Below are 27,947 nucleotides of genomic sequence, written 5' to 3'. Positions count from 1 at the left end.
CATCCAGAGACTGCTTCACCTGGGGATCCATCTCATAAACAACCAGAAAAACCAGACACTACTACGGATGCCAACAAGAGATTGCTGACAAGAGCCTGATATAGCTGCCAACTGAGAGGTTCTGCCAGTGCCTGACAAATACAGAAGTACATGCTCACAGCCATCAAATGGTCAGAGCACAGGGTCCCCAGTGAAGGAGCTAGAGAGAGGACCTATGGAGCTGAAGGGTTTAGAGCCCCATAAGAGGAACAACAATATGAACTAACCAGTACCTCCAGAGATCACTTGGACTAAACCACCAAACAAAGAAAACACATGATGGAACTCATTGCTCTAGGTAAATGTGTAGAGGAGGATGGCCTGGTTGGTCATCACTGGGAGGAGAGTCCTTGGTCCTATGAATGTTCTATGCCCCAGTAGAGGAGCATGCGAAGGCCAGGATGAAGGGAGTGGGTGGGTTGGGGAGCAGGGGTTGGTGTAGTAAACAGGGGATCTTCAGAGGGGAAACTAGGAAAGGGTTTAGCATTTGAAATGTAAGTAAAGAAAATATCAAATAAAAAAGACATTTGTTAGGATTTTATAGGATGATACCTAATTACAATCTTCATTGTTTTTGAATGATGATTTTGGCAGACACAGGTGAATCATAAAGTAATAAAATGAACATTGAAGGACCCCCACAGAAACCACTTGCAATTACCAGTGATTGTATATTTGAAGGAACGCAGAAGCATACACTGCTGTGTTTTCTGACAGCTTTTTATTCCCTTAGACTATGCTTTGATTTAATGAGAGCTATTACAGAAATACTGATGTATTTGCCATTAATGCGTTCAACACCATCATCCACAGGATTTTCACAGTAGCTAAATATTTGACAGCAACGATGCAGCATGGGTAAGTTTTCCATCATTAAGTTCCTATCCAGACAGTTGGACAAACTCTCCATACTGAATGTATGAAGGACTTTGTAGTTAAGTCCGGCTCAGAAGAAACTATGGAGCCCAAGTCCCATGAAGAGTGCAGAGATCCATCTGGGTCTGATATCTGTGGGCTTTCATGATCACACCTGAAATAACAAGGCTCTTAGAGTGAAGAGTTGGAGATCACTGTGTTAGTCATAAGAATAAATGCAATGTACTCAATTGTAACTGAAAGCTGACAGTCAATATGTACTGTGTATAACCTTATCAAAATATCAAATGAATTAAAAGAACAATAAATAACCAATAAATAACAAAACTTTGAATGAAAACAAGAAAAAACAAATAACTAAACTAATCAAAACTCAAACCAAAATCAAACCACAAAAATTGTGCAAAGCAAAATTCTTAGTCTGCTCATTTTGTAGCACAGGCTTACAGCCTGTGGGTGTCCTTGGCAACTTAGTAGAAAAGTAGTTCCTGGAGGTAACAAACTTTGCAGGAGAAATTTAAGCAACATTCTCCTTTTGGAGTGTGGGTCTGAAGGATATGGCCTCCCAAGTCAAAGCAGAACACATGTTGTAGACTTGGATCCAAGGTTTTACAATTTTGTTGACTGATCTCCATGTAATTATTGATGATGACCCATCAGGAAAAGATAAATTTGCACTCAGATTCTTCCTGGATGCCCAGCAGCTCGTGATGTGTCTCAGCATTTCTCTGAGTCCCTTTAAATGTGCACTCTTCCTGGGCCAGAGGCTAGATGAAATTAAGGCCTGTTCATACCAAAGAAACAAAATAAAAGAGGAGCATACAGCCCATTACAGCCATGGTTATTAGGGATGAGAGGCAACAGTGGTGTATTTCCTGTGCACATTCAGTGCTCTTCCTCCAGCACTTCTCTTTGAGGGAGATCATGTCGTGGTCTGTGCCATGTTCTGCTTTCTGCTGGACTATATCACACTTAGGGAAGAAAGAAACAAAGGCCAGTTAAGCATTTGTAAATTGAGCTGTCTCTCCCAGAACAGCTCTATTCAGCTGGACAAACCAACATGTCCTATCAGCTAAGATCATAACGTGCATCCCAAGTGCCATAGAGCACCTGAGCTTGGAATTCTTTCTCACCTATTAAAAACTGCTAGAATTTCATGTGTTTAGCAAATTATATTTTATATCTTGGATATCCTAGGTTTGGGGCTAATATCCACTTATCAGTGAGTACATATTGTGTGAGTTTCTTTGTGAATGTGTTACCTCACTCAGGATGATGTCCTCCAGGTCCATCCATTTGGCTAGGAATTTCATAAATTTAATCTTTTTAATAGCTGAGTAGTACTCCATTGTGTAGATGTACCACATTTTCTGTATCCATTCCTCTGTTGAGGGGCATCTAGGTTCTTTCCAGCTTCTGGCTATTATAAATAAGGCTGCTATGAACACAGTGGAGCATGTGTCCTAAACACATGAAACTGAAGAAGAATGAAGACTGAAGTGTGAACACTATGCCCCTCCTTAGATTTAGGAACAAAACACCCATGGAAGGAGTTACAGAGACAAAGTTTGGAGCTGAGATGAAAGGATGGACCATGTAGAGACTGCCATATCCAGGGATCCACCCCATAATCAGCATCCAAACGCTGACACCATTGCATACACTAGCAAGATTTTATTGAAAGGACCCAGATGTAGCTGTCTCTTGTGAGACTATGCCAGGGCCTAGCAAACACAGAAGTGGATGCTCACAGTCAGCTAATGGATGGATCATAGGGCTCCCAATGGAGGAGCTAGAGAAAGTAGCCAAGGAGCTAAAGGGATCTGCAGCCCTATAGGTGGAACAACATTATGAACTAACCAGTACCCCGGAGCTCTTGACTCTAGCTGCATATATATCAAAAGATGGCCTAGTTGGCCATCACTGGAAAGAGAGGCCCATTGGACTTGCAAACTTTATATACCCCAGTACAGGGGAACACCAGGGCCAAAAAGGGGGAGTAGGTGGGCAGGGGAGTGGGGGTGGGTGGATATGGGGGACTTTTGGTATAGCATTGGAAATGTAAATGAGCTAAATACCTAATAAAAAATGGAAAAAAAAAACTGCTAGAAACTGAACTGTCAACTACACATTATACTGGAGTTCTAAAAAACACCACATTTCCCCAGTTGTGCGGGTACATTATATTGAGTAATAACATTGTAGCAATGTTTGAATGTGAGTTCAAGAGAGATGTGTGCTACCTAGAAACCATGTGGATTCCTTATGGGGTGGGAGCATGCCCTGAACTGAAGTGAAGGCTATGATTATTTCTCCAGTCAGGAACCTCACAGGGTTCCTCTTGTCAATCTTCTATCTGCAAATAACCAGAGACACCATACAACACAATACCCATGGGTAATTCATGGTTCCTAGAATCTGCAAGAGTGTGCTAAATAAAAATATTCCCAAGGCTGGGCAATGAACCTTAAAAGTGATGGTCATGAAGAAACAGAACAACACCCCTGTACATCTATGACTATTGCAGGGCATACTCTCAAACACACATAATATTTGTGTTTATGCAATACAAGCATATTGTTTTGCAGTGACCTTTTTAGTTTCGTGGTTAATACAAATATAAAAATCTCCCAGGATACTTTGCAGGAATAAAAAAACAAATCTTGAATGGGAAAGGTACTTAGTGGGCATAGCATATAGGCAGCGCAATCAGTGATATGCTTTCCACTCATAAAACGGTCTGGGAATCAGGGTTCTTGTCCTATTATCCAATCTGGCTCAGCAAGTTCCTAAGGCTGTGTAGAATAGGTTTGTTTCCCAGCCTAGGCTCACATGTTGGTGGTGGACCAGGCTCTTGTTCTTGTTCCCTGTTTCAGACTTGTCCTAAAGTAAACAATTTCTTCCAATAGGATCTCCCTTTTCCATCACCTAACTGACTTGGTGTCCAAAGGCATGAGCCCAAAGTAATAGGAACTGTCTACAACCAGGATCCAAAAGAAACGTTTTCTCCCCAGAATGTGACTGTGTCAGGGCTATTTTGAGTAGGATAAGGCTGACTAGTTGAAGGACAAAAGCTTGCATGGATTATCTCACACTGAGTTCATGGAAGGGCTGCACCACACAGGGCCTTTTCATCCTTCAGCAGATGGACATCAGGATAGCTTCTCCTTCAGGGATGCTCTGAGGACCACTATAACCCTGAGCACCCTAGACTCTGTGGATAACTCCTCCTTGTTCTGGAAGCACTGGGTCAAAGTGGACTTCTTTTCCACTTTCTGAACATGGCTTCTAACAGACATAACCAGTTTTATACTACCAGAACTGTCTGAAGGTCCTCATTTCTCTCAGCCCCCACTGAGGCTGATTGAGACACAGGTCGGAAAAACCATGCATACACAAAAAGAAACACACAGACACACAGTCACAGACACACACACAAGCACACGCAGACTTATTCACATAAAATCATAACTGAGCAGAAAACAATGAGGTATCTGTTATGGTTCAGGACCAAGATAATTCAGACTATGCAGAGGTAATGTTTCAAGGGAGACCCAAGGACTCTGCGATTATTTTAGAGGAAGAAAAAGCACGAGAGAAGCGGGGTCATAGTGGCACACTCCTTTAATCCCAGCACTTGGGAGGCAGAGGCAGGCAGATTTCTGAGTTTGAGGCCAGCCGGGTATACAGAGTGAGTTCCAGGACAGCCAGTTTGAACAGAGAAACCCTGTCTGGGGGGAGGGGGGGAGGGAAACATCTAACAATGGTCCAATTTGGGGGCATATATTAAGAAATTTTTTCATGAAGCCTCAGAAATCACACACCAAACCTGAGCCTGTGTGAAGCCTTTCTATCATCTCTGGTCATCCAGCCAACTCCAGACTCTAAGGCCCAGGAATGACCACTCCAACAGCACTCAAAGAAAATTGAACTGACAAGCTGCTACTCAGGCTCTCTCAGTGTGAACCAAGATATATGAAGCCTGAAGAGACCATTTTGAGATAGAGCAGAAAAGGGGGAAATAGAAAAGCCGCCAAAAGACAGTAATGAAATCCACTTATTTGTCAATTAAACTAGGCTGTCATCCCTGCAAACTATTTCCTACCTAGAATCTCACAAGTTCCCTGTAAAGCAAATGAGCTACAGGCCTTTACTTCTTCCCTCAAAGCTCTTGCTATTCTCAAGAAGGGCTCCAACACAGCACCCTTCAAACTTAAGGCATATAGTGTTGTGATGTCTAATCAACCTATCTCCCTTAGTGATTATAGCAGAGCAGGAACATTTGCATTCCAAATATGCAGTTTCTTGAACCAGGCTACCTCCACAGAGAGCCCTGTAGATGATCACATAAACAAACACTTGGAGGAGACATAGGTGAGTGCCTGGAGAAGTTGGTGGACTATTACATTTGATTGTCTATGTTTATGTTTAGACATGAGGGCAATCTGCCTCTGATACACATCATCCTACCTGGTGTTCCTTGGCACTTGGGACACAGATGTTCTTGCTGGCCTCCTCAGAGAACCTCTTTTCTTCCCCACAGGACACTTGTGGCCAGCCTGCTCCACCAGCAGCCTTCTGTTCTCATTCAGTAATATCCTTACGTTTTCGTGGAGTTGAGTGCACTCACGGAGGAGGTGGTCCTCCTTAATGCTGATCCACAAAGAAAAATTGGTGATTCCCAGCCAGATTCCATTGGCTTGCCACTCCTACAAGTCCTATGATCCCTGCAAGGGCCCTGATTCCCAGACAGCCCCCAGAAGAGTCCACAGTTACATAGGAGCACCAAACAGAGGCAGGTCATATCAAGATACCAGCCATATTCCATAGGACTCAACAAACTTCTAAAAACCCTGACACCAAGAGTACACCATATACATGACAGAAGAGGAAATGTTCCTCATGGTTGATTATAGGTCTGTGGTACCATAAAACCTTCAGCAGGGAGAGGGCTTAGCCCCTCTGAGAGAGGTGAGACGACCAAACAGGTGTGCAATCTTTACATTTTTGTTGGGAATCCTAGATCTTTTAATCTGTGGTCAGAAACCCAGAGGTTCAGGGTTCCTGGATATTCCCAGCGTGGTGGAAAAGTTTTCTATGTAGAGGATCTTGAATTTGGAAGAATAAAGATTGGAGGGTCTTGGACACTCTTCACACTTAGGACACCTGTGTCCAAGAGGTACAAATCCAAGACCCTTGCCTCAGGGCAGGGTTCCTAAATAAAAAACAGATAGCATAGAACCAGAACCCTTGCTTTTGTTCAAAGTCCTAAAAGGACAGAAGCATTCCCTGCCTAGTTCTGGGGGTCTCATTTGTGTCACTGACTCACCTGTAGGAATAGTTATCTTCTATCAGTTCCTTGGAGTACTGCATGGAACCAATTATGGACTGGATCATTTTATTCATATCCAACATTGTCTTCTCATGTTGTGATTTAATGATGTTGAATTCAGTGTTCATCCTGTGGCATGGCCCAAGAAGCAAATAATATGCTGAATTAAGGAATCAATAATCATGTGCAAACAGGCTATATCATGTACTACCCAAGCCAACTGCATGCCACATCCTGGCTCATTCAAACTGGGTCCCCTAGGTGCTAATTAAACTTACTATCCTGGGCAGAGGACAGCAGAGCCAGGAGACCAAATGGAGCTAGCTGACCTTCAAGGGCTTCCCAGGCAAGCATGTAGGAATAGAGTACTTCTATGACAATTTTACACTACACTGTGCCACAGGCAAGGGTCCAGTAGATATCTGTAATGACTTTCCTCTTATTTTTAAGGCAGGGATTCTCATTCCTTGGTTCCTGTTGTTATGTGAATTCCCAGAGGACACAACTAGTATTTACAGGAGAAAGGCTTTATCACATCTCCTCCAGGAGATTCCTGTGTGACAACAAGGAAACACCAGGAGCAAACTTCCCTGGTGATCACTTTGGACCTCTATGGACTCAACACTAACAGGACCTGCAAACTGTGCATCACACAAATCCTCAGACCCCATCAAAGGTCCCAGAGCCCCAGTCCTGAACAAAACACACGCAACTATGTTCACACACACAAACACAATTAGAATGCCAAATAAATCCAGACAGGTGCCATCTCTCAGAATATAATGAACAATATCAGAGTAAAGCCTTGAAGCCTGCAGGCATTGCATTCACACACTGAGAGACAGTAAGTGTGAGCAGGACAGTCTAGCTGTTCACAGCAACAATCAGAATGCAAAAACCCCAAGGTCAAGTACAAAAGAAGATGATAATAAACACACAGCACCTTGTTTATCCAACAATTAAACACCTGTCAGGGCTACTTAATTGAATGATGGGAGATGACGCACTCCATTCATGGAAGGAAATTGGGTTAACAGATGGCACAATACAGTCAACAGGGTACTGGGCATAATTCCTACCTGTAGTTCAAATCCTCATACATGTAAAGGTTCAGGATTCCACACATTTCCTCCATGTCATTGCTGATCTTCCTCATATCCAATTTCAGTTCTTCTAGTTCATTTCTTTTGGATCTCTTCTTAGTCATTTTGGAATTTTGGGTTGAAGTATTTCTAGCAGACCCTGCAGATAGGTAAACACAAAAGAATTTGCATACTTGATGGCCCAGGGGCAGGGGAGACCATTCTGAGTCCCAAGAAGAAGATGGAGGGAGAGAAAAGATAAAGACAGTGAATTCCTAAAAGAGCAGAAAAGCTATCTTCCAGCTGGTTTGCTAAGCTATGTTCCTCTTCCTAACCACCATTGTCAGACATATGCCACACTCCCTGTTACAGGCCCGGTTGCCTTGAAATGTATAAGCTGCCTCAGACATAAAGATATGGGGAACATTGTCAGGTCATATCAGATGGGACGCAGGGAAATCCTGAAGTTCATAGTGCTTAGCACTATCAAGCACTAATTAATCGTGTGTCTTCAAATCCAAAGTGTCTGAGTCCTCACCACATGACATGACCAGGGGAGCATCCTTCTCTGTTCTTTTCATCAGAGACTCAAGTTACCTACAGTAATCTGGAAGATGAAGTGCTTCAACTCCCTTCCATGAAAGGACACACTGTTATTCTCATAGTGCCCACTCCTGACATTTTTTGCTACTCAAAATGAAATTAAATAGATCCCAGAAAAGTAGCTGCAGGTTTGTCAATTCCTGGCTCTGTCAAACTCATCATCAGAAATTCTTGACTCTTTGTCTGACATTGACAAAGTCCAAGGCTTCATCTTGTAAGACCTAATCCTGGAAGGCCCAGCTCAAGCCTACCTCTAACAGGAAGTTCCCCAACTCTGCCCAGGACTCACTGTGCCTTCTCCATAACCATTTCCTTCTTCCTTTTTCATGAGGAAGGATTCCCTCTTCCTTCTCTGTTGGTCTGCTCTCTCCTTCATCGCCATTCTCTTTCTGAAATAGCCTGAGCAGCCAGGAAAACATTCCTGCTGGTAATCCCAGAGCAAACAGAAGGGATGAACCACAGGCAGTTGCTGTCACCACAACACAGGTGACAACACAGAAGATTCTAGTTCTATCCTAGATACAAGAGATTCTCCAAGGAAGGCATTACTGATGATGTCACTAGCAACTGCCATGACCTACCTGTTAACTAGTTCTGCCCAGCTTGGTCCTTTTCTGGGGTGCCTCTCCTGGAGCCTCTCATGGACCCGTGGGATCCCCTTTGGCAACCTCTCCTTCCAAAGCTGGAGAATTCTACTGCTTCATTAGATGTCATGTGCTTTTGAGGGGGAACGTTGGTTAGGACTCTGACATGCTTAAGAGATTTTGTTGGCACCCAAAACTCTAGGGACTGTGGATGTAGTAGATGTTTCACAACAGCAAATATACCAGCTGTGTCAATTCATGTGACATACACTCCAATTTCCCAGGGTTTTCCTGTCTCACAGAGGCAAATATCTTTCTCCTATAGGTTTAATTGTACAAAACATGGACAATATTTTCTAACGGTGTATTCCTTGACAGAGGGCATTTTTTCATATATATATACATGAGTTTCACAAAATCTCTGGTTTACAACCCTATCTTTTACAAACTTGCTGTCCCTTCTTCAAAACATTATCCTGCACATGCTCCCATTCTCAAATACAACCAGACAATTTAAGTGGGCAACAGAGAGTAGTGGTCATCCTGGACTGTACATTACTGCATTGTAGCCTCATAGCAATTACTTCTCCAATATCTGTCTTCCAGAATTGCTAAGTTGAGAAATGAGGGTGTTGCAGGTTGTAACGTCATACTGTACTCACAGCAAATATAATACTCAGAAGGTAGGGCTGGGAGTGCAATGACCTGAATTGAGATGAAACCTCAATTTTAATGTGTCTATAAGGTCAGGATGCTGTCCCTTTGGCATTATCATCTCTGGCTTTTGTGTTCTTATGCTGGCTTTGCTGAACCTGTGCCACCTAACCTCACAGATTTAAGAGTGAAAAATCATGTATATCTTCTTTCAGAAAACATCTGAATTTCACTACCTTCTTGAGCCACACAATATCAATATGCAGAGCTCAAAAATCAGGGGGAGATAGGTGATGGCTTCAAAGATGAGGGCTTTTTCTTACAATTAGGGCGCATATTTTTTTCCAATGTGATTTTTCCTTTTCTCTTTCACTAAGGGTGGCTTGTGTGTTTGCTGGCCTAAAGGGTCCTGGTTCCAACAACATGGGGCTTACTCTATAGAGGCTCAATTTTACCAAGAAAAGGATTGTTGTAGAATCATGTCGTGACAGCAAGTAGTTCAACTACACTGTCTTAGGTCCAGCTGACCTGGTATAGGACTGACGACCTGAGCTATCTGAGGAAAGGAAGCAGCATGCAGTGTCACACAGCTCTCTCTGATGCAAACTGCTGGAATTGGAATAGGGATGTTTGTTTGTTTGTATGTTTGGTTGTTAATTATAAAAACAAAAAAAGTTAGCCACAGTTGGTACATGCCAGTAATCTCAGCACTCAAAAGGGTTTTAAACAATTGTTGTTGTTTGTATTCCTGTTGCTTTTATTGGTTTTGTTTTGAACTCTCCCAGCTATTTGCACTGGACCCAGAATATTAAGCCCATGCTCTGTACAGTCCTATCATTTATGTTAATCAGTGATTTTATTCTTAGCAACCACTCCTGAGATGATCTCATTACTCACTTTCAAATAAAGAAAACAGTCATACAGACATTAGTTAACTTGTATGGTCTCACGTAATCAACTCATCATGACTGTAGAGTGCCATTCCAATCTTTGAAATACCCAAGCTTCTATTTTTGAGATGTCAGGCATCTGTGGAAGACTCGCTATCTGGTATGGTAGGGGACCTGGAATGGCTGCCACCTGAAGGCCAAAACTGCCCCTCCAGTGCCTCTGAAGCCTGAGGCAGAGGTCAGCCAACAACACAGGAACCCTTGGCCACAGCCAGTTCAGGACTGTACTTTGGATGAGCCCTGAGACCTGGATTAACAGAGGTTTCCAGAGTTCTGGTAAAAGTGAGCACAAACACTTCGACTTGAGGAGAATAATGGATCTATGGGACAAACATCTTTCTTTTTTATTTATCTTTGCTATGTTCCTAGTTTATGTCAATACCAAAGGCACCCTACTTTACAACATCTATTCTCTCTGGGTGTTAAAGTTATTGCCTGTGTATACACACTAGAGTTACTAGAACAATACATTCTGTCCAATTTTTTTAAATAATTAAATATTTTTTATTGATATCTTTTTATTTATTCACTTTACACTCTGCTTTCTGCCCCCTGACACCTATATTCTTTCCCCAATATTGCTGGCTGCTTCTTTTCTGAGGGAATATGTGGCAGCTATCTCAGGTCATCCCTTCTTCTACCAAAGCTGAGTGACCCTGTCCTGGAGAAAGGTGCTGAGGGTGCTGGGAATGAATGACTTCTGCTTGGCTTTCTTCTTGTTCCACTTGGCTGTCTTTGAGCAGTTCTTGCAGAACTGTCCTTGAACTTGGTACTTCATCCTGATGGTCCGTAAGAAGCACTGGTTTTATTAATTATTCTTGAGATTATATTTCCATCAAACCGAATCCCATCAGTATACTAACAAAGACAAAGGAAATGAGATATGAGACATCTATTCCAGGAGTTTCCAATTGTTCTCAGACCAGCAGTAGAGAAGCCCACAAAGCTGGCAAAGGTAACTGAGGTCACACAGGGACCTGAGAGCATACTGCTGCTTTCCTAAAGAATGTTCTAGAGGATTATTATATCTAAACTCCCATAGATTCGTGTGCACTAGACACCAAAGGGCTCAACATACTTTGCTTTTGTCACTCAGCTTCTCCAAGTATTAGAAGTCCCCCAATTTAGAGGGATTTGAAGGTATAAATAAATCCCAGTGGCTAGAGGTACCTCAAAACAATGTGTAAGAACAGAGAACTGCTTGAGAATCAGAAAGACAAGAGCAAAGTCATAGCCCAATAAGAAAATCTGAGTAACAAGCCATCAAGTGAAAACTGAAAGTAGCAGGCCATGCACCAGTAAGGTTGGTCCTTGGCTCTCAGGTAGATCTATCTGAAAATTTCTGAGGAACTCCATTTTGATTTCCAGAGTTGCCATAGCACTTTGCAGTCCCACCAGAAATGGAAGAATGTTCCTCTTTCTTCAAATTCTCACCAACATATGCTTTCACATGAGTTTTTTTGATCTTAGCATTCTTCACTGGAAAGTATAACGCTGGACACCACCTCAGGGTCATTTTGATATTCATTTACCTGAAAAAAAAAGGACGTTGCACACTTCTTCAGTGCTTCTCAGCCATTCAAGATGAGTTGTTGTGAATGTTGTGTTTAGTTCTCTACCTCATTTTTAGATTGTGTTCTTAGCTCTTATGAAGGTTATCTACTTGAGTTCTTTATAACATAACAACAGAACCTGAGGAAATCCAAAACATCATCAGATCCTACTACAAAAGGCTATACTCAGGAAAACTGAAAACCTGTATGAAATAAACAACTTCCTAGACAGATACCAGATACCAAAGTTAAATCAGAATCAGATTAACGATGTAAACACTCTCATTTCCCTAAAGAAATAGAAGCAGTCATCAATAGTCTCCCAGCCCCAAAAAGTCCAGGACCTGACGGGTTTAGTGCAAAGTTCTAGCAGACCTTCGAAGAAGACCTGATTCCAACTCTCCTTAAACTATTCCACAAAATAGAAACAGAAGGCACTCTACCCAATTCTTTCTATGAAGCCACAATTACTCTGATACCTAAACCACACAAAGATCCAAGAAAGAAAGAGAACTTTAGACCAATTTCTCTTATGACCATGGATGCAAAAATACTTAATAAAATCCTCACAAACCGAATCCAAGAACACATCAAGACAATCATCCATCATGACCAAGTAGGCTGGATCCCAGGGATGCAGGGATGGTTTAATATACGCAAATCCATCAGCGTAATTCACAATATAAACCAAATCAAAGAAAAAAACGCATGATTATCTCATTAGATGCTGAGAAAGCATTTGACAAAATCCAATACCCATTCATGATAAATGTCTTGGAAAGATCAGGAATTCAAGGCCCATACCTAAACATGACAAAAGCAATCTACAGAAAACCACCATCAAACTAAATGGAGAGAAGCTGGAAGCAATCTCACTAAAATCAGGAACTAGACAAGGATGCCCACTTTCTCCCTACCTATTCAATATAGTACTTGAAGTCCTAGACAGAGCAATTCGACAACAAAGGAAGATCGAGGGGATACAAATTGGAAAGGAAGAAGTCAAACTATCACTATTTGCAGATGATATGATAGTATGTATAAGTGACCCTAATAATTCCACCAGAGAACTCCTAATCCTGATAAACAGCTTCAGTGCAGTAGCTGGATATAAAATTAACTCAAACAAATGAATGCCCTTTCTCTACACACAGGATAAACGGGCTGAGAAAGAAATTAGGGAAACAACACCATTCACAAGAGTCACAAACAATATAAAATACCTTGGCGTGACTCTAACTAAGGAAGTAAAAGATCTGTATGATAAGAACTTCAAGTCTGTGAAGAAAGAAATTGAAGAACACAGAAGATGGAAAGATCCCCCATGCTCGTGGGTTGGCAGGATTGATATAGTCAAAATGGCTATCCTGATGAAAGCAATCTACAGATTCAAACTTCCAACTCAATTCTTCACTGAGTTAGAAAATGCAATTTGCAAATTCATCTGGAATAATAAAAAAAAACCTAAGATAGCAAAAACTATTCCCAACAATAAAAGAACCTCTGGGGGAATCACCATGCCTGAACTCAAGCTGTAGTACAGAGCACTTGTGCTAAAAACTGCATGGTACTAGTACAGCGACAGACAGGTAGATCAATGGAAAAGAATTGAAGACCCAGTAATGAATCCATACACCTATGGTCACTTGATCTTTGACAAGGGAGCTAAAACCATCCAGTGGGAAAAAGACAGCATTTTCACCAAATGGTGCTGCCACAACTGGCAGTTATGTAGAAGAATGCAAATTGATCCATTCTTATCTCCTTAAACAAGACTTAAGTCTAAGTGGATCAAAGTACTCCACAAAGAGACACTGAAACTTATAGAGGAGAAAGTGGGGAAAAGCCTCAAAGATATGGGCACAAGGAAAAAGTTCCTGAATAGAACAGCAATGGCTTGTGCTGTAAGATCGAGAATCGACAAATGGGACCTCACAAAATTGCAAAGCAAAAGACACTGCCTCTGGTGCATTCTGGGGGTCCAGTTTCCTGAGGCTGCCTGTTTACATTCTTTCTGCCAGACATCAGGACTTCAGTCATTTTCCCTCTACCAATACCAGATCAGGTTTCCCTCTCCCCACACCAACTGCCCCCTACCATGTTAGGGAGGGAGGGAAGGACCTGGGAGGGAAAGTGATCCTGTTTGTTTAAAAATGACTTTCATTATGATGTGTTAGACTTAGGACTAGCTCTGGATGCTGTATGCTGGCTCTTATGGGACTCTGTTACAGAACACTCCTCTGAAGTGCTCTAGGCATCCCTGCAGCAGAGGCTCTGCCTGGGTTCATCCAGCTACCTCCTAAATCTTCTCTATCCAGAGAACACTATTCACTAGAAATAGGCAGAAACTGCAGAGACCTGGGTTCAAGGGTGGCAATCTCAGGTCTACAGGCAGTATTTCTCAATAAAAGTGTAGTTTCTTCCAACCATGGTTATGCACTCCTTTAAATCCCATCACTTAAAAGTTATAAACAGGAGGATCTCTGTGTGTTCAAAAACAGCAAGCTCATAACATATCAGAGAGTTTGGAATGGAGGAAGACACTCACTGAGTATCAAACATAATGTTTCCTGGACAGAAGGTCCTGAAGACTAGATCCATGTAAACTCTGATGTGTTCTCTTTCTGGCTGTGACCATCAGGTTGTCCATGAGCAGAAAGAAGCCCACAAAAGTCACTCCACAGGATCCTCCCAGGCTTTGTTCCTACTTCATCTGAGAGACAACCAAGCAAGACCAGATTTTTTTTTTATTGCTTGTTCTTCTTCTGCATGACCAGGTCCTTCTGCTCAGCAGTACTATAGCCTTTGCTCCAGACTATCCTGTTCCTGATAATTAGAGTATGTGTTCTTAGTGGAGGGGTATAAAAAAGCATGCACACACTGGAATAAAAATGCAAGTGTTTACAAAGGATACCAGTGGTTGATGATCAGCCAGGCAAGCAAAGCAGCCAGCTTCTGGGGGAAAGAGCAAACAGTATTTCAAGACAGAGGCTGAAAATGAAACCCAATGAGATCTTCTAGAAAATGAAGAAAATGCATGAAAAAGTGCATGAAAAAAAATACCACATGCCTATACTATACAAAAAAGAAAATATACACACACACAAAAACACACATATCCGCAGCCTATCCACCACACACAGAGTATGTAAATGAGAGCAAAATACCAAAAAAAAAGCACCTCGTGCTGCAAGAACACATTCGTTTAGTTATAGCATACCAGCAATTTGAGCGGTATCTTACACTATGCTAAACAAAAGGTGGAAGATACAATTGCTATGGTGAGCATGCTTTGCTTGGCCAGACTATGCTGAAGTGGTTGCATAAAATTTCCTCTTGCAATCTTAAATCTCTGACACCATGTCCCTAGCTTGTCAGAATCCCTACCCACATCCATAGTCATCCAGTCAACAGGAGAATGCAATCTACAGAAAAGGAGAATACTCCAGCCTCATTGACAAAAAACATGGCTAACACTCTGCTAGTCAGAGTTCAGTCAGTGTGAGTCTGTCCTGGGCAGATTAAAAAGATTGTCTTGAAATGTAGACAGCAAAGATGAGAAATGCCACATGTCACCCCAAAAAAGATGACATCAAGAACTGCTCATTTGGCATTTGCAAAGGGATTCCCCCCACCCTTGCAAGCTGCTTCTCACATGTGAATTATATGACTGATGCCAAGCAAATAAGCCACAAGCCCTGACTTCACTCACTTAAAGCTCTGTGCACTGAACCCTGTAGGCGTGTGGTGTATTATTGAACTGTACTCATCTTTGGGCTGAAGTATTAAGCAGAGGAGGATTTGCTTGCTGATAATCCACTTTCTCACAAGAAGCTCATTCCCCAGAAATATTTGTGCTTGGACATAGACCTGAACAATTGGCTGTCATGAGGTATGTACTTAGATTGCTGTGTGGATGAGTAAGATGATGGATGAAAGCACAGGTAGGTGGATGAGCTCGTCTAGAAGTTACAAGGGCAGATGGAGCTAACCATTAGCCTGACAAAGCTGCCTGTCTCTACCTGTTGTTCCTGACTCTGGAAGTCACTGGCCTCTTCCTATTGGTCCTTATGGAGCCCCTTTAAGTCCCACAAGTACTGCAGCACCAGTGCCTCATCTTCCAGCACTTTCTTATTCCTGTGCCTCCTCAGCATGTCTACCTTCTTCTTCAGCTGATTCAGTTCCATCAGAAGGTGGCTCTGCAGGTTTCTGCAAACACCCAATGCATACAAAGCCCCTGCTATCCTTTTCCTATTAACTTATAAGAAACACCATCAACCCCATCAGATCCTGGTTCTCAGGAAGACCTAGATAAGAACTCAGGACATCTAGGTGAGCTGCACTCAGAAAGCAAAAACTAGAGAACAGCAAATTCCAGAAACACTCATGCTACTTCCAAAAGTCCCAACACTAAGAGGGATCCATGTTTCCTAAAAAGAAGAAGTGGACTACAGTTGTCCCTACCTGTCCATCCTAATGGAGAAACATCACGAAGGAATGGGCAAAGGCACTATGAATTGGAAAGGAGAAACAAGGGGAACACTTGCTATATATGGGTCTGCTGGTAACTAGCTCTCTACAGATCCTGACTCAGCCCCGGGGGTCAAGAAGACCTCACATGATACAAATAGTTCTTCTGTCAAGACCAGGGTTTCTCAATTTACCAAATGCTGTGGATGCTTTAATGCAGTGACCTCCCAACTTAAGATTATTTTCATTGCTACTTGGGTACTATAATTTTTGTACTGTTATAAGCCATAATAGAAGTGTCTGAGATAAAGGATTGTCTGATACACAACCTCTGTGAAAGGGTCCTTTGACCTTTTTTTTTTACCCCAAAAAGTGTTTCAACCCACAGGTTTACAACAGAAAAATCTAAAGGCTCCTGTGTGAAGTGGCAGAAAGCAAGAACCAGAGCTCGAGAGTCTCCTGTGCAGGATCAAAAGCAGAGATGGCAATTCTACAGCTCATGTACTCCCAAGCAAGACAGACAGTTACCTATAGCAGCCTTTCTCTTTGCCAGGAATTCAAATGTCTCTGAGGCCTCAGTGTACACATTCTGTAAGCTCTGCAGGTCCAACATTACCTGCTTAGTCTCCACTTTCAATTTTTCATAGTAAGGATTTGATCTGTGGTTGGGCCTGGCCCCAAGAGCAAAGAGTCCCAAGAACACAGGCTTCAAGTGTCACCTGAATCCAGGATGGATTCTGAACTATCCAAGCTCACAGTATGTTACCTTCTACCTCCTATGTACTAGGATCATCTAAGCTTATTAATCTTGCTATCTTGTCCAAAGGTCTCCAGAGGCTGGGTGTCCAGGTGGTTAGAGTTCTGGTTGTTTGAGCTCCCGCATAGGCCTGGAGGGACAGACGAGGTCTCTAAACTCTCAGTAGTTTATGGCACAGGTGTGGGTATACAGAAACTATGAGGACATTTCTCCTTTTTTTTTTCTTTCAGAACAAGGACTCTTGATCTTTGGCCTAGTCCTATGAATTTGGCCAAACTATATAATCCACATTTCAGGGAGAATTACCCAGAATGAGGAGGTCATGGTGAATTCACCACAGAACTCAAATATTTCATCAAGTTGAACACATAATGCAAGTGCATTGTTGCTTGAAGTATGGTTTCCAGTCCTAAGCATTGGCATTGTCAGCAGACTGTAAGGCAGGCAATTCCTCAGGTCCTACCACATACCCTTATGACCAGAATATAGAGAGAGTCACACACACACACACATGCATGCACACAGAATCAGGGTGTGTTTGCAGGGAGAATGAGAAAGTACAATTGAAATAGAATCCAGAGGAAATGCAGAGGACATTCTGTTTATAAGGCCCAAAATCTGAGAAGAGTATTAATGAGCCCAAGACCTTCCATCATGTATCAGGATGGACCAAATCGGACCAAGCTTTCCTGGTGATATAGCAAGCTTCAGCAAGCAACACCTGCCAGACAATTACAAAGCTTTGCAAACAAACAAACAACGAACTCAAGCAAGCAAACAATCAATCAAAACCTCACAGCAACTAATATCTCACTCAAACGGTCACATGTCAGTGCCTCTATCAATACATGCTGAGACATCACATCCTCTTCAATCCCTGAGTGGTAGGCTTTCATTTTCATATAAAAAAAATAGAATACCCTATGTCCGCAGCTCACTCCTGCTCTGACTTCAAGTTCAGCCTGTGAGAATGTTTAGCGAGAAAAGGTTGGGCACAGTGACACCCTGGAGTTACAGTCTCCCAGTACCATAAAATTTAATAAGAATAAATTGTAGGCCATACCATAGACCCAAGAAATTGACCATGATGTTTGACAGAATGAAAAATACCTCTTGTGCAAAGCTTTCTCACTGATGAAGATCAGGTGATCTTGTAGCTCATTTTTCCCACTGGTCATCGGCTGACTGATTAGACTTTCCACTTTCCTCACCCATCTTCTGAACAGGAGTGTTGGGGATGATGGTGGTACACCAGCAGCCCCTATGGGTAGATGAACACAAGTGAATATGCATACTGTCAAGGAACAGAGCATTGACAGAACACTGAGTCCTATACAGACATCTTACAAAACAGGAATCCATGTGACCCAGTCATTCCTCTTTCGCTTCACTTTGCACATGCATCATGTGACCAAGGACAGGATCCTCAGGCTTATTCATAGCTGCGTATGATTTAATTAGGCAGTACTGTCCATAAGCTTGTGGTATAGAAACCATCAGAAAATTATCATAGCCCACAAGCACCAAGATGGTGTGGAGATGCCCATATCTCCTGTCAGGTCACTCTAGAAACAAGACTATGGATGGAAAAACAGTGCAAGAGCACAACGAGTTCCCAGACTCACCAAGTCAGCTGCGTGAGAGCCCAGTGTGCCCAGAGTTGGCAAGAAAGCACCAGTCTCTACTCTGGCTCACTATTTTGACAGTCCAGTGGCTAGACTAGAGAACAAACTGATACCCACACCTGCTACCTATGTGGGCAACTTTTAGGGAACACTGTTCAGAGACGTTCTTCTGTGACATCTGAGAAATGAAAGGTCTTCCCTGGGAAGCCAATTTCTTTCCTTCTTAGGAGAGCTGGACAGACAGTTCACCTAATGGAGTCCCTGGGGTAAAGGACAGTGATGCCCAGCCCTGAGGTGCTGACATCTCACTCACAGTCCTCTGCCTGCTGCTGCTTTCACTTTTGTCCCGTTCAAACCCATTTCCCCTGTAAGAGCAGAAGCCTGAAACTCCCAGGACAACAGCTTTGGCCTTAAAACTTCATTGATCTGGGACAAACTAATGTCCTGTAATCATTGACAAATTCAGGATCCATGACAAGCAGGGAAGGCCAGAAGCTTCCCAGAGAGACTAACTACTGAGTCCCAATTCCTGAAGACCCAGAAACAGACTGTGGTCTCCTTCAGGAATTTTCCCATCTTCTGACCAATACTTATGGTGGCGCATTTTCAAGGACCATTTATTTCTTGATGCTTTGGTCTGAGGGTCAAGGGTCATCTTTCTTCCTCTCACTTGTGTCCATTCTTTCTCCTAAGTAGCATCCTTCCTCTAGCCAACATATCTATGGATGATTAGGAAAGGCAGTGCATAAAGTGGTCCAAGTGCAGTTGGTGTTGCCACAACACAGGTGACATCTCAAACCATGCCAGGCCTCTCCAGGATACAAAAGAATGTCTAGGGAAGGAACTGCTGATGTCATGGGGAGCTGACACTGTAACCATGCTAACTAGCTCTCCTCACAATTCATGCTGCACTTTCCAGGAGCCACTCCTAACACTGAAGGGAATCCTTTCAGTACCTCCTCCTTCCAAAGACCTCCATTAGATTGGTTGGAAACTCATTACTAATTCCCCCATGGGGAACTGATGGTTTATTTTCAAAAATTTCCCCAGGAATGTTTCATTTCTTTCTCAAAATTCCCCTATTCATGTAAATGTGAAATAAAATACTCCTGAAAATTCAGATTAGGATGAATATGGATGCAGAAGGAACACCTGCCTCAAGTACTGATATTTGGAAGCACACCCAGGAAGAGCCTGCAGGGCCTTGAACTCACAGATATCTACTTGTCTCTGAGTACTCCCAACTGCTGAAATTAAAGGCAGGCATAACCAGGCCAGGCATTCCCATCACCTCCTTTCTCTCCCCTACTTCAACTTGTGTCCCAACATTTTCTTTGGTCCCTACCTCTAATAGAAAGCAGAGCAGAAGGTACTTGGATTCTAGCTAATGGCTCTTTTACTGTCATTCTCTTATAAGCCTGGACCACATGTGTGCTGTTAGTCAATGTGATCACATATAGCTTCAAACATTAAAATATACCCTTTGTTACAAGATCCAATCTTCTTGAAACTCAAACTGTGTTCACTGAAAAATACATCATAGATGGGAGAGAGGGGAAGAGAGAGAGAGAGAGAGAGAGAGAGAGAGAGAGAGAGAGAGAGCAAATTCTTGCATACATGTTGCCACATGCCATGATAACACAGTAATCCCATTTAGTCAAGTTTGTATGGTAAAATATTAAATTCCCTATATTTAAATTTTAAGAAAGTTTTTTGAAAAACCAACAGAACTGGAATCCCAGTGAAAACAGGTTTGCTTTCTTTGTTGTTCTTTCATTTTGTTTTAAGAGAGTATGGATTTATTTTGGCTCAGAGGATAAATATATCTTGGTGGGAAAGGCATGGAGCTGGGTCTCTAGTTGTGGTTGCCAGAGCATGTACCAGCTGCTTGTTCTGTGCCACCTACTAGGAAGCAATGGGGGGAGGGGACACACACAAAGCTTGAAAATGAGAGTCTCTGAGCACACAGAGTTGGGGCTTCAAAAAGCTGTGATTCTACTGCTTAGATCTGATATCTCTCTCTCTCTCTCTCTCTCTGTCTCTCTCTCTTACTCTCTCGCTCTCGCTCCCCCCCCTCTCTCTGTGTGTGTCAGTGTGTCTGTGTGTGTCTGTGTGTGTGTGTTAGACAGACAGACAGACAGTGTGGCTTCTTAAAATTATATATAGACTAGCAATTAATGTTCTAAGTATAGCATGCCGCATGACGGTCATATCGATTCATTCTGAAGGAAACCAGAACTCACTTCATTCAGATTCTTGAGATCCCTGAATCAAAGTTAAAGACTCTGATTTTGGGGAATTTGATGATGCCTTGTACTCTGCTGAAGCAAGAGCAGGGCATGCAGTTTCAGGCCTGCCTGGCCTACCGGGTAAATCCCACAGCAGCCTGTCCTACAGTGTGATGCTCTGTCCCAAACATAAACAACACAGATTCGGATGGACCCAGTGTTCCTTCAAAACATATTTAGATTAAATCGTCAACCCCATTGCACCCCATGCCAGAAAATTTAACATTTAAAGCTGTTTCCTCTACTACATTCTTGCTTTCTCTTGAATACACTCCTCTTTTAGTCGTTCAGGTAACACAACTTTCTTATGTAGTTATATAAAGCATTTGAAAAATCCTTAAATATTGTAGTCATTACACAAAGTTCTGAATAAAATCCCTCGTGAGAACTTTTTATGACACATACTTGGATAGATGTCAACCTTCAGCTATAAAGTAAGGTTCTTGGGGACAACGCTTGTCTGAGAGTTAACAGCTTGCCCAACAATCTCAGAACACGACAGGTGTTGGATAAGAATATTTGCTGAACTAATAAAATGCCTTAGCCACTTACATACGCCAAGTTTTGAAGAGTTCAACATTTAGCCACTGCTCCTGCTCCATCTCACATCTCTGTGAAGGTTTTAGCTTTAAACGTTCATGTTGCGAGACGAGTACTGAAGATTTTCTAGGAGAATAAGAAAGCACTCTGTTTCTTAGCACTTTGGAGAAGAAAGCCGGAGGTTCTCTAATTTTCTAACTGCGGTGAAGTCCTAGCATTCAGCACCCAAAAAGCACTACACATAACTTGGAGCTTCCCGCTGTACGTGGTGGAAGCTGATAAGATTTTATATAGTAAAGTTCAAAACAGGTCGCTGGATTTCATTCCCAATGATCTAAAATGTCAAGACTGAATTGTATGTTTAACCAAGAACACCTTACTCCCTAATAATGATCGCAATAGAACACGAGCAGATGGGCTACCTAACGTGCAAACTCACAAAAACAAGCGCAGTGGCAGATGGATCAAAGTCGAAGGACACTCGTGAAAGGTCAGGAAGCAGGAGGCAGTAAATTGTACCCTGGCAAAAGGGCTGGAAGTCTAAGGGTAAGAAAAGAAGCAAGCCTGGCCCCTGACCTACAAGCTCTCAACAGGCAGAGGGCGCACCTGAGCAGACTCAGGAAGTCCCTGAGAAAACCTCATCAGAACAGCACCTATGCAGGGATGAAGCCAGAAATTTTGGACCAGGCTTTTGAGACGGTTCACAACGTCAATCAAAAAGGAGTAAGAAATACATAGATAGGGTATGCAGAGCCAAAATTCATTGCCCACTCAAGATTACAAGGGTCTACGCAGGGCGGGGATTCCTGCGAGGAATCCCTGAATGGATGGATGGATAACAGAAGGTTCAGTTTGAGGTGCAAGAAATAAGTTAATGGATTTTAGGGAATAAATCCAAAGACCCCGACTCTCATCTTCTCACACGCAACACTCTGAGCCCCAAAAGTGACTCCATCTGCGCGTGGCGTGTGCTGTGAGATCCAGGCGAAAGCGAAGTTATCTGGGGCTGGATCCCTGGCCAGGTCCTTGACCCTAGGAACAGTTCAGGGCAGCCTAGGCCACCCGAGTCGGAGGCGTGGCTCTGGGCTTCTGGCAGCCTTGGGCCTTCCCAGGCGGAGGTCCTCGGGAACCTGTGTGCCCAGGTGACTGCCAGCGCGTGGTCAAGAGGTGAACCCCCATCTCCTCCTGGCCGCACCCGCTGACCGCGCAACCCAGCCCCCTCCACTTCCCTGGCCTCCATGCCACTCTAGGAAATAAAGTGCAAAGCTGAGAAAAGGATGAAGCGCGGAAATGGTCCTCTCCGGATCCAGAGGCCGACCAGACAAAGGCGCTTCGGGCGGGGAGCAAGGAGGAGCCAGGGCGCGGGAGGAAGCGCTGTCCCAGCTGGGAAGCAGCTGTGGACCTCATCCCGGACCGCTTCGGGAACGGAACCTGGCCGGGAGGGGGAGGCGGGGAGCAAGGACAAGCGGGAGGGGTGGGCGCGGGCGCGGGCTCAGTACTCACCGGTTCCTCCCAGGCTGGGCTCTGGGATCCAAGCATGGGGCGCACGTGCTGCGGCTCCATCCTGCCGGCCTGCGCCCGCTGACCGACGGAGCCCAGGGACACAGCGCTCTCTGGCTTCCGACGCGTTCGCCCCCCCCCCCCGCCCCCCGCGCGGGTCCCTTCCTCCACCACCACCTCCGCAGCCGCATGAGTGCAGCTCCATGGCGCGGTGGCGAGTGATCGGCTCCTCAAGCCTTTGCTGCCTCCCATGGCCCCAGAATCCGCCACCCCACCCCTCTCCTGTCTCTGCCTCCGACCCCCTCCCCTTTTCTCCCGCCATCTGCCCCTTCCCCAGCGACCCCTCTGGGCCGGCGGCCCGGGATGCATGTGACCCCCCCTGCCAGGCCATATATGGCGCGGAAAGGAAAGCAGCCACTGGGCGGTCACAGGCACCTGGCGGTGGTGCAGCTAAAAGAGGAAGCTTCACCGAGGACCCAGGCTCAACAGGAGCATCGGGGATGTCAGGGGCAAGTAGCTCACGAGGGGTGAGCAGGGCCTGGCCCCTTTCCTTCAGGCATTCCTTGCCTCGGGTGCCTGTAGCTCCAGGCGGTCGCCTCCTGAGCTGAGCCTGGAGCCAATTGCCCAGGACAGTACCTGGCTTCAACAGAGCAAGGCTGTGCTTTGCACCCCTGAGCAGCTCCCAAGCACCTATTCTGGCAGCTGGGATGTCTGGCTGGGCGGGCTGGGGAGTCCTGCTTTTATTCATTTTCTATGGCTGAAAGATTTTGTGAAAAGAAAACCAGCTAAGGAGCAGGTCTGTGGTTCCCTGTGAGCTCTCAACTCAAATTAGGGACAGGGGCAGTTCAGAGACAGCTCAAATGTCAACTGTCTCTCCTGCTGCTCTCTGGAAAAAGAAAATGAAAATTGCAACTAGCAAGTTTTTCAATCATCTTTCCTGAAATCATCTTTACTGGCAGTGGAGACAGTTTCCATCTAGTTGCAAACAGAGGAGTGACTGCATTTGCATGGGTCATTTCCTCTCTCATGGACTTCAGACTCCTGCATCTCCTGGCCCTTAGTCTGGTAGACAGATGCATTCACACGTTTTGAATCCGAAAATTCAAAACACGTACTTGATCCAGCATGCTCCCACCTCATACTAACTTCCAAGGCTAATATTCCACTGGAGCTACACCTATAAAGGTCACTAAGGATTGTGGAGAGAGCTAAGCCACTGGATGGTTTCCAACCCTCACTTTCTGTGACTTGACTGACTAGATTTGCATTCCTGAATCTCTCCTTTAAAGGGGCCTTGGAATGTTGGGTCCTCTTTGTTTGTGACTATACTTTGTTCAGTGGCCTCTTACCTGCTGCCTAAGTAGCCTGTCCTTCATTTACTTTGAATGAGGGTTAAGTGGGGTGAGTGAGCAGTCTACAAGTTCCTCCCTTGCTTTTAGTTAGCAGCCAGATGATAACTCACAGATCTCCATCATTCTGACCATGCTGCCTTTACCTCAGCACTGGGATCACAGATGAACACTGGGGCTCACTCAAACCCAGCCCTTCATTCCTCTAGGCCAACTGAGCTATCCCAGACCAGAAGCGAACTGCTGTTTTTCAAGCATGTTGTTACACTTTTTGACTTTTCTTTTTCACTTGGGTGTCTGTGTCTGTGTGTGGGTTTGTGCACAGCAGTGTGAATTCTCATGGAGGCCAGAAGCATGCAGTACCCCTAGAGCTGGAGTTAGGAGGCACCCAGTGTGGGTGCTCCAAACCAAACTCCCTGCTTTCAGACTCCCAAACCCATCTGGCAGAATGAGCAACCCAACTCCAAAAAGTTGTGTTTCCTCTCTCTCTCTCTCTCTCTCTCTCTCTCTCTCTCTCTCTCTCTCTCTCTCTCTCTGTCCCTGTCTCTGTCTCAAACACACACATACGTTATTTTTTATAAAAAGAAAGAAAGAAAGAAAGAAAGAAAGAAAGAAGGAAAGAAGGAAAGAAAGAAAAGACATTAAAACTGGAAAAGAAGAATGCAGCTTGCCCAGGGACCTGTGTAACTCCCAGAGCCAGGGTTATAATCCAGATTGCTTCATTAATGTGACTGAATATACAGCTGTTTCTATGTTCTAAATGTTGGTATCTCCCCAGTTCCCGTTGAAGTCCTAACTTGCATGAGCACCTAAGGAAGGGGTCTGGTTATGATAGCAGATTCTGTATAAATGGAACTGGTGTCTTGTAGGTGGAGGGGCTGGAGAGATGGCTCAGTGACTAAGAACACTCAGTGTTCTTCCTGAGGACCCACGTTCAGTGCCCAGTACCCACCTTGGGCAGCTCACAGCTACCTGTAACACCAGTTCCAAAAGATCCAATACCCTCTTCTGGCCTCAGGTACCTGCATGAACATGGTGCACAGATAGACAGGCAGGCACACACTCACATAAAACAATTCAAAACATAAAGCAAGAAACAGAATACCATCTCCATTGTCTTATAACATTAAATTCTGTCCTGTATAATAAAAGTGTTCTCTTTGCTCCTGAATGCACAGTATAACTAGTTCTGTTTTTCAACTCTTCCAAATCATTGTGTTTTAAGGATGTCCTAAAAATACGGTTTGATCTCACTACTACCAGACCATCCTAAGAGCACTACTTTTAGCATGACTGTTTTCATTCATTGTGTGTATTAATCAGACTAAAGCGCTCTAGGAAAGCCTTGCTGCCACCGCCCCTCCCCCTCACCTTATTTCCTTCTCAGGGAACAGTACACTTTAGGAGATTGTGGGGTGTGTCCTCTGTTCCACATTACCATCCACCTCCTGAGGCTTTGCCCTCATACAGAGGAGGGAAGTGATACGGAGTTTGGGGTGGGAGACAAAAAAAAGCAAGGAGGAGCATTGCTTCACAGAACTTTACAGACAGTGGTGTGGGTGTGTGTGTGTGTGTGTCTGTGTGTGTGTCTGTGTCTGTGTCTGTGTCTGTGTGTGTGTCTGTGTGTGTCTGTGTGTGTGTGTGTGTCTGTGTGTCTGTGTGTGTGTCTGTGTGTGTGTCTGTGTGTGTCTGTGTGTGTGTCTGCATGTGTGTGTGTCTGTGTGTGTGTGTGTGTCTCTGTGTGTGTGTCTGTGTGTCTCTGTGTGTGTGTGTATGTGTGTGTCTGAGAATGTGCTTTTTACAGAGGAGGGAAGTGATATAGCGTCTCCTGTGGGAGACAAAAAAGGCAGGGAGGGGCATTGCTTCACAGAACTCTAGACACTGGTGTTTGTGTGTGTGTGTGTCTCTGTGTGTGTGTGTGTGTCTCTGTGTGTGTGTGTATATCTGTGTGTTTGTGTGTGTCTGTGTGTGTCTGTGTGTGTGTCTGAGAATGTGCTTTTCAATTTCTTTCACCAAAGGCCTCTGAGTCTTGTATTTTTATTTCCTCCTATGCCTACATCAAAATTTCAATGTCTACAGAATTCTACATGGAAAGTGATTAACACCAACCCTTCATAACAACCTTTTGGCACCTCGGGCCAGCAATGAGATGTCTACTCTCAGTCCACTATGTTTCTGTCCATCAAGTTTTAATATTTTCATTTTGTGTTTGGACTAATGGTTTGAATCTAAGTGGATTTTAGTTTTAGGATTGTTTGTTTCTTCTTATGAAATTGATATTCATTTTACCCTGAAATATAAATCCTTCTCTAAATCTGAAAATGTTTTTTGGGTTTGGGGGGTGGATTTTTAATTAATCATTTTATTTGTTTACATTTCAAATGATATCCCCCTTTAACTGTCCACAACCACCCCCACCCAAACCTCTTTCTCCTGCCTCCTCTTTGCCTATATGAGGGTGATCCCCAATCCCCCACCTACTCCCACCCTTCCTTTAGCATCCCCCTACACTGGGTCATCAAACCTGCACAGGACCAAGGGCCTCTCCTCCCACTAATGCCGAACAAGGTCATCCTCTGCTACATATGTATCTGGAGCCATGGATCCCTCCTTGTATTCTCTTTGGTTGATGGTTTAGTCTCTTGGAGCATGGGGTGGTCCAGTTAGTTGATATTGCTCTTCCTATGGGGATGCAACCCCCTTCAGCTCCTTCAGTCCTTCCCCTAGCTCTTTCACTGGTATCCTCATGCTCAGTTAGATGGTTGCCTATGAGTATCTGCATCTGTATTGGTCAGGGGACACTCATACCAGATTCCTGTCAGCAAGTGCTTCTTGGCATCAACAATAGTGTCTGGGTTTGGTGTCTCCAGATAACTAATATCAACAATCGGCAAATGGGACCTCAAAAAATTGCAAACATTTTGTATGGCAAAGAACCCTGTCAATGAAACAAAATGGCAACCAACAGATTGGGAAAAGATCTTTACCAATCCTATATACTATCAAAGGCTAATATCCAGTCTATACAAAGAACTCAAGAAGAACTCCAGAGAACCAAATAACCCTATTAAAATGGGGAACAGAGCTAAACAGAGATTGTCAACTGAGGAATACTGAATGACCATGAAGCACCTAAAGAAATGTTCAACATCCCTAGTCACCAGGGAAATGCAAACCAAACAACCCTGAGATTCTACCTCACACCAGTCAGAATGGCTAAGATCAAAAATTCAGGTGACAGCAGATGCTGGCAAAGATACGGAGAAAGAGGAACACTCCTCCATTGCTGGTGGGACTGAAAGCTGGTCAAACCACTTCTGAAATCAATCTGGTGATTCCTCAGAAATTTGTAAATAGATCTACCTGAAGACCCAGCTATACCACTAATTGACATGTACCCAAAACATATGCCAACATATAACCAGGACACATGCTCCACTATGTTTATAGCAGCCTTATTTATAATAGCCAGGAGCTGGAAACAACCCAGATGTCCCTCAAGAGAAGACTGAAAATGTTTTAAATTCAACTGTTACTTATCTTCATTCCTGTTCCATGCAATTTTCTCTATTTTGAGTTTCTATAACTAGATTTGACACAGAGATTTTATACTATCCTCCAAATCTCGATCTTTCTTTCACCGTTCTCCTCTTTGGTGGTGGTGGTGTTGTTGTTGCTGGTGATGGTGATGGTGACGATGTTTTGTTTTGTTTTGTTTTGTTTGTGTCTGTGTGTGTTTTGCTAG

The 27,947-nt window shown here is 43.7% G+C and overlaps 1 protein-coding gene across 10 annotated transcripts; it reads right to left on the bottom strand.

Moving 5' to 3' along the window:
- Window positions 1-743: 743 nt before the first annotated feature.
- Window positions 744-23,281, bottom strand: Gm3005 (predicted gene 3005). 10 transcript variants are annotated; one of them, NM_001374134.1, is made up of 7 exons: window positions 22,857-23,173; window positions 21,366-21,479; window positions 18,011-18,161; window positions 7,327-7,489; window positions 6,245-6,376; window positions 5,386-5,568; window positions 744-1,886 (listed from the first exon to the last, which is right to left on the bottom strand). In NM_001374134.1, the coding sequence occupies exons 4-7, from the start codon at window positions 7,452-7,454 to the stop codon at window positions 1,877-1,879; spliced, it is 453 nt and encodes a 150-aa protein (NP_001361063.1). In that variant the 5' UTR covers window positions 7,455-7,489; window positions 18,011-18,161; window positions 21,366-21,479; window positions 22,857-23,173; the 3' UTR covers window positions 744-1,876. The 10 variants fall into 10 exon arrangements, with proteins under 10 accessions (NP_001361063.1, NP_001361064.1, NP_001361065.1 ...); NM_001374135.1 differs by lacking the exon at window positions 21,366-21,479; NM_001374136.1 differs by lacking the exons at window positions 18,011-18,161; window positions 21,366-21,479.
- Window positions 23,282-27,947: the final 4,666 nt, after the last annotated feature.

The sequence above is a fragment of the Mus musculus genome, chromosome 14 (genome assembly GCF_000001635.26).
Source record: "Mus musculus strain C57BL/6J chromosome 14, GRCm38.p6 C57BL/6J".
Classification (NCBI taxonomy): domain Eukaryota; kingdom Metazoa; phylum Chordata; class Mammalia; order Rodentia; family Muridae; genus Mus; species Mus musculus.
This window is presented reverse-complemented; position numbering and strand designations above follow the sequence as displayed.

What these genes read in the sequence shown, in the direction of transcription:
- Gm3005 (XM_030248117.1), bottom strand. Translation starts at nt 23,244, where the DNA reads ATGGCCTGGCAGGGGGGGTCACATGCATCCCGGGCCGCCGGCCCAGAG. An exon ending in GCCCAGCCTGGGAGGAACCG is followed by an intron (nt 7,490 to 22,856) that starts GTGAGTACTGAG and finishes ACCTATCTGCAG; the next exon opens with GGTCTGCTAGAAATACTTCA. An exon ending in GAAGATAACTATTCCTACAG is followed by an intron (nt 5,569 to 6,244) that starts GTGAGTCAGTGA and finishes TTTGTGGATCAG; the next exon opens with CATTAAGGAGGACCACCTCC.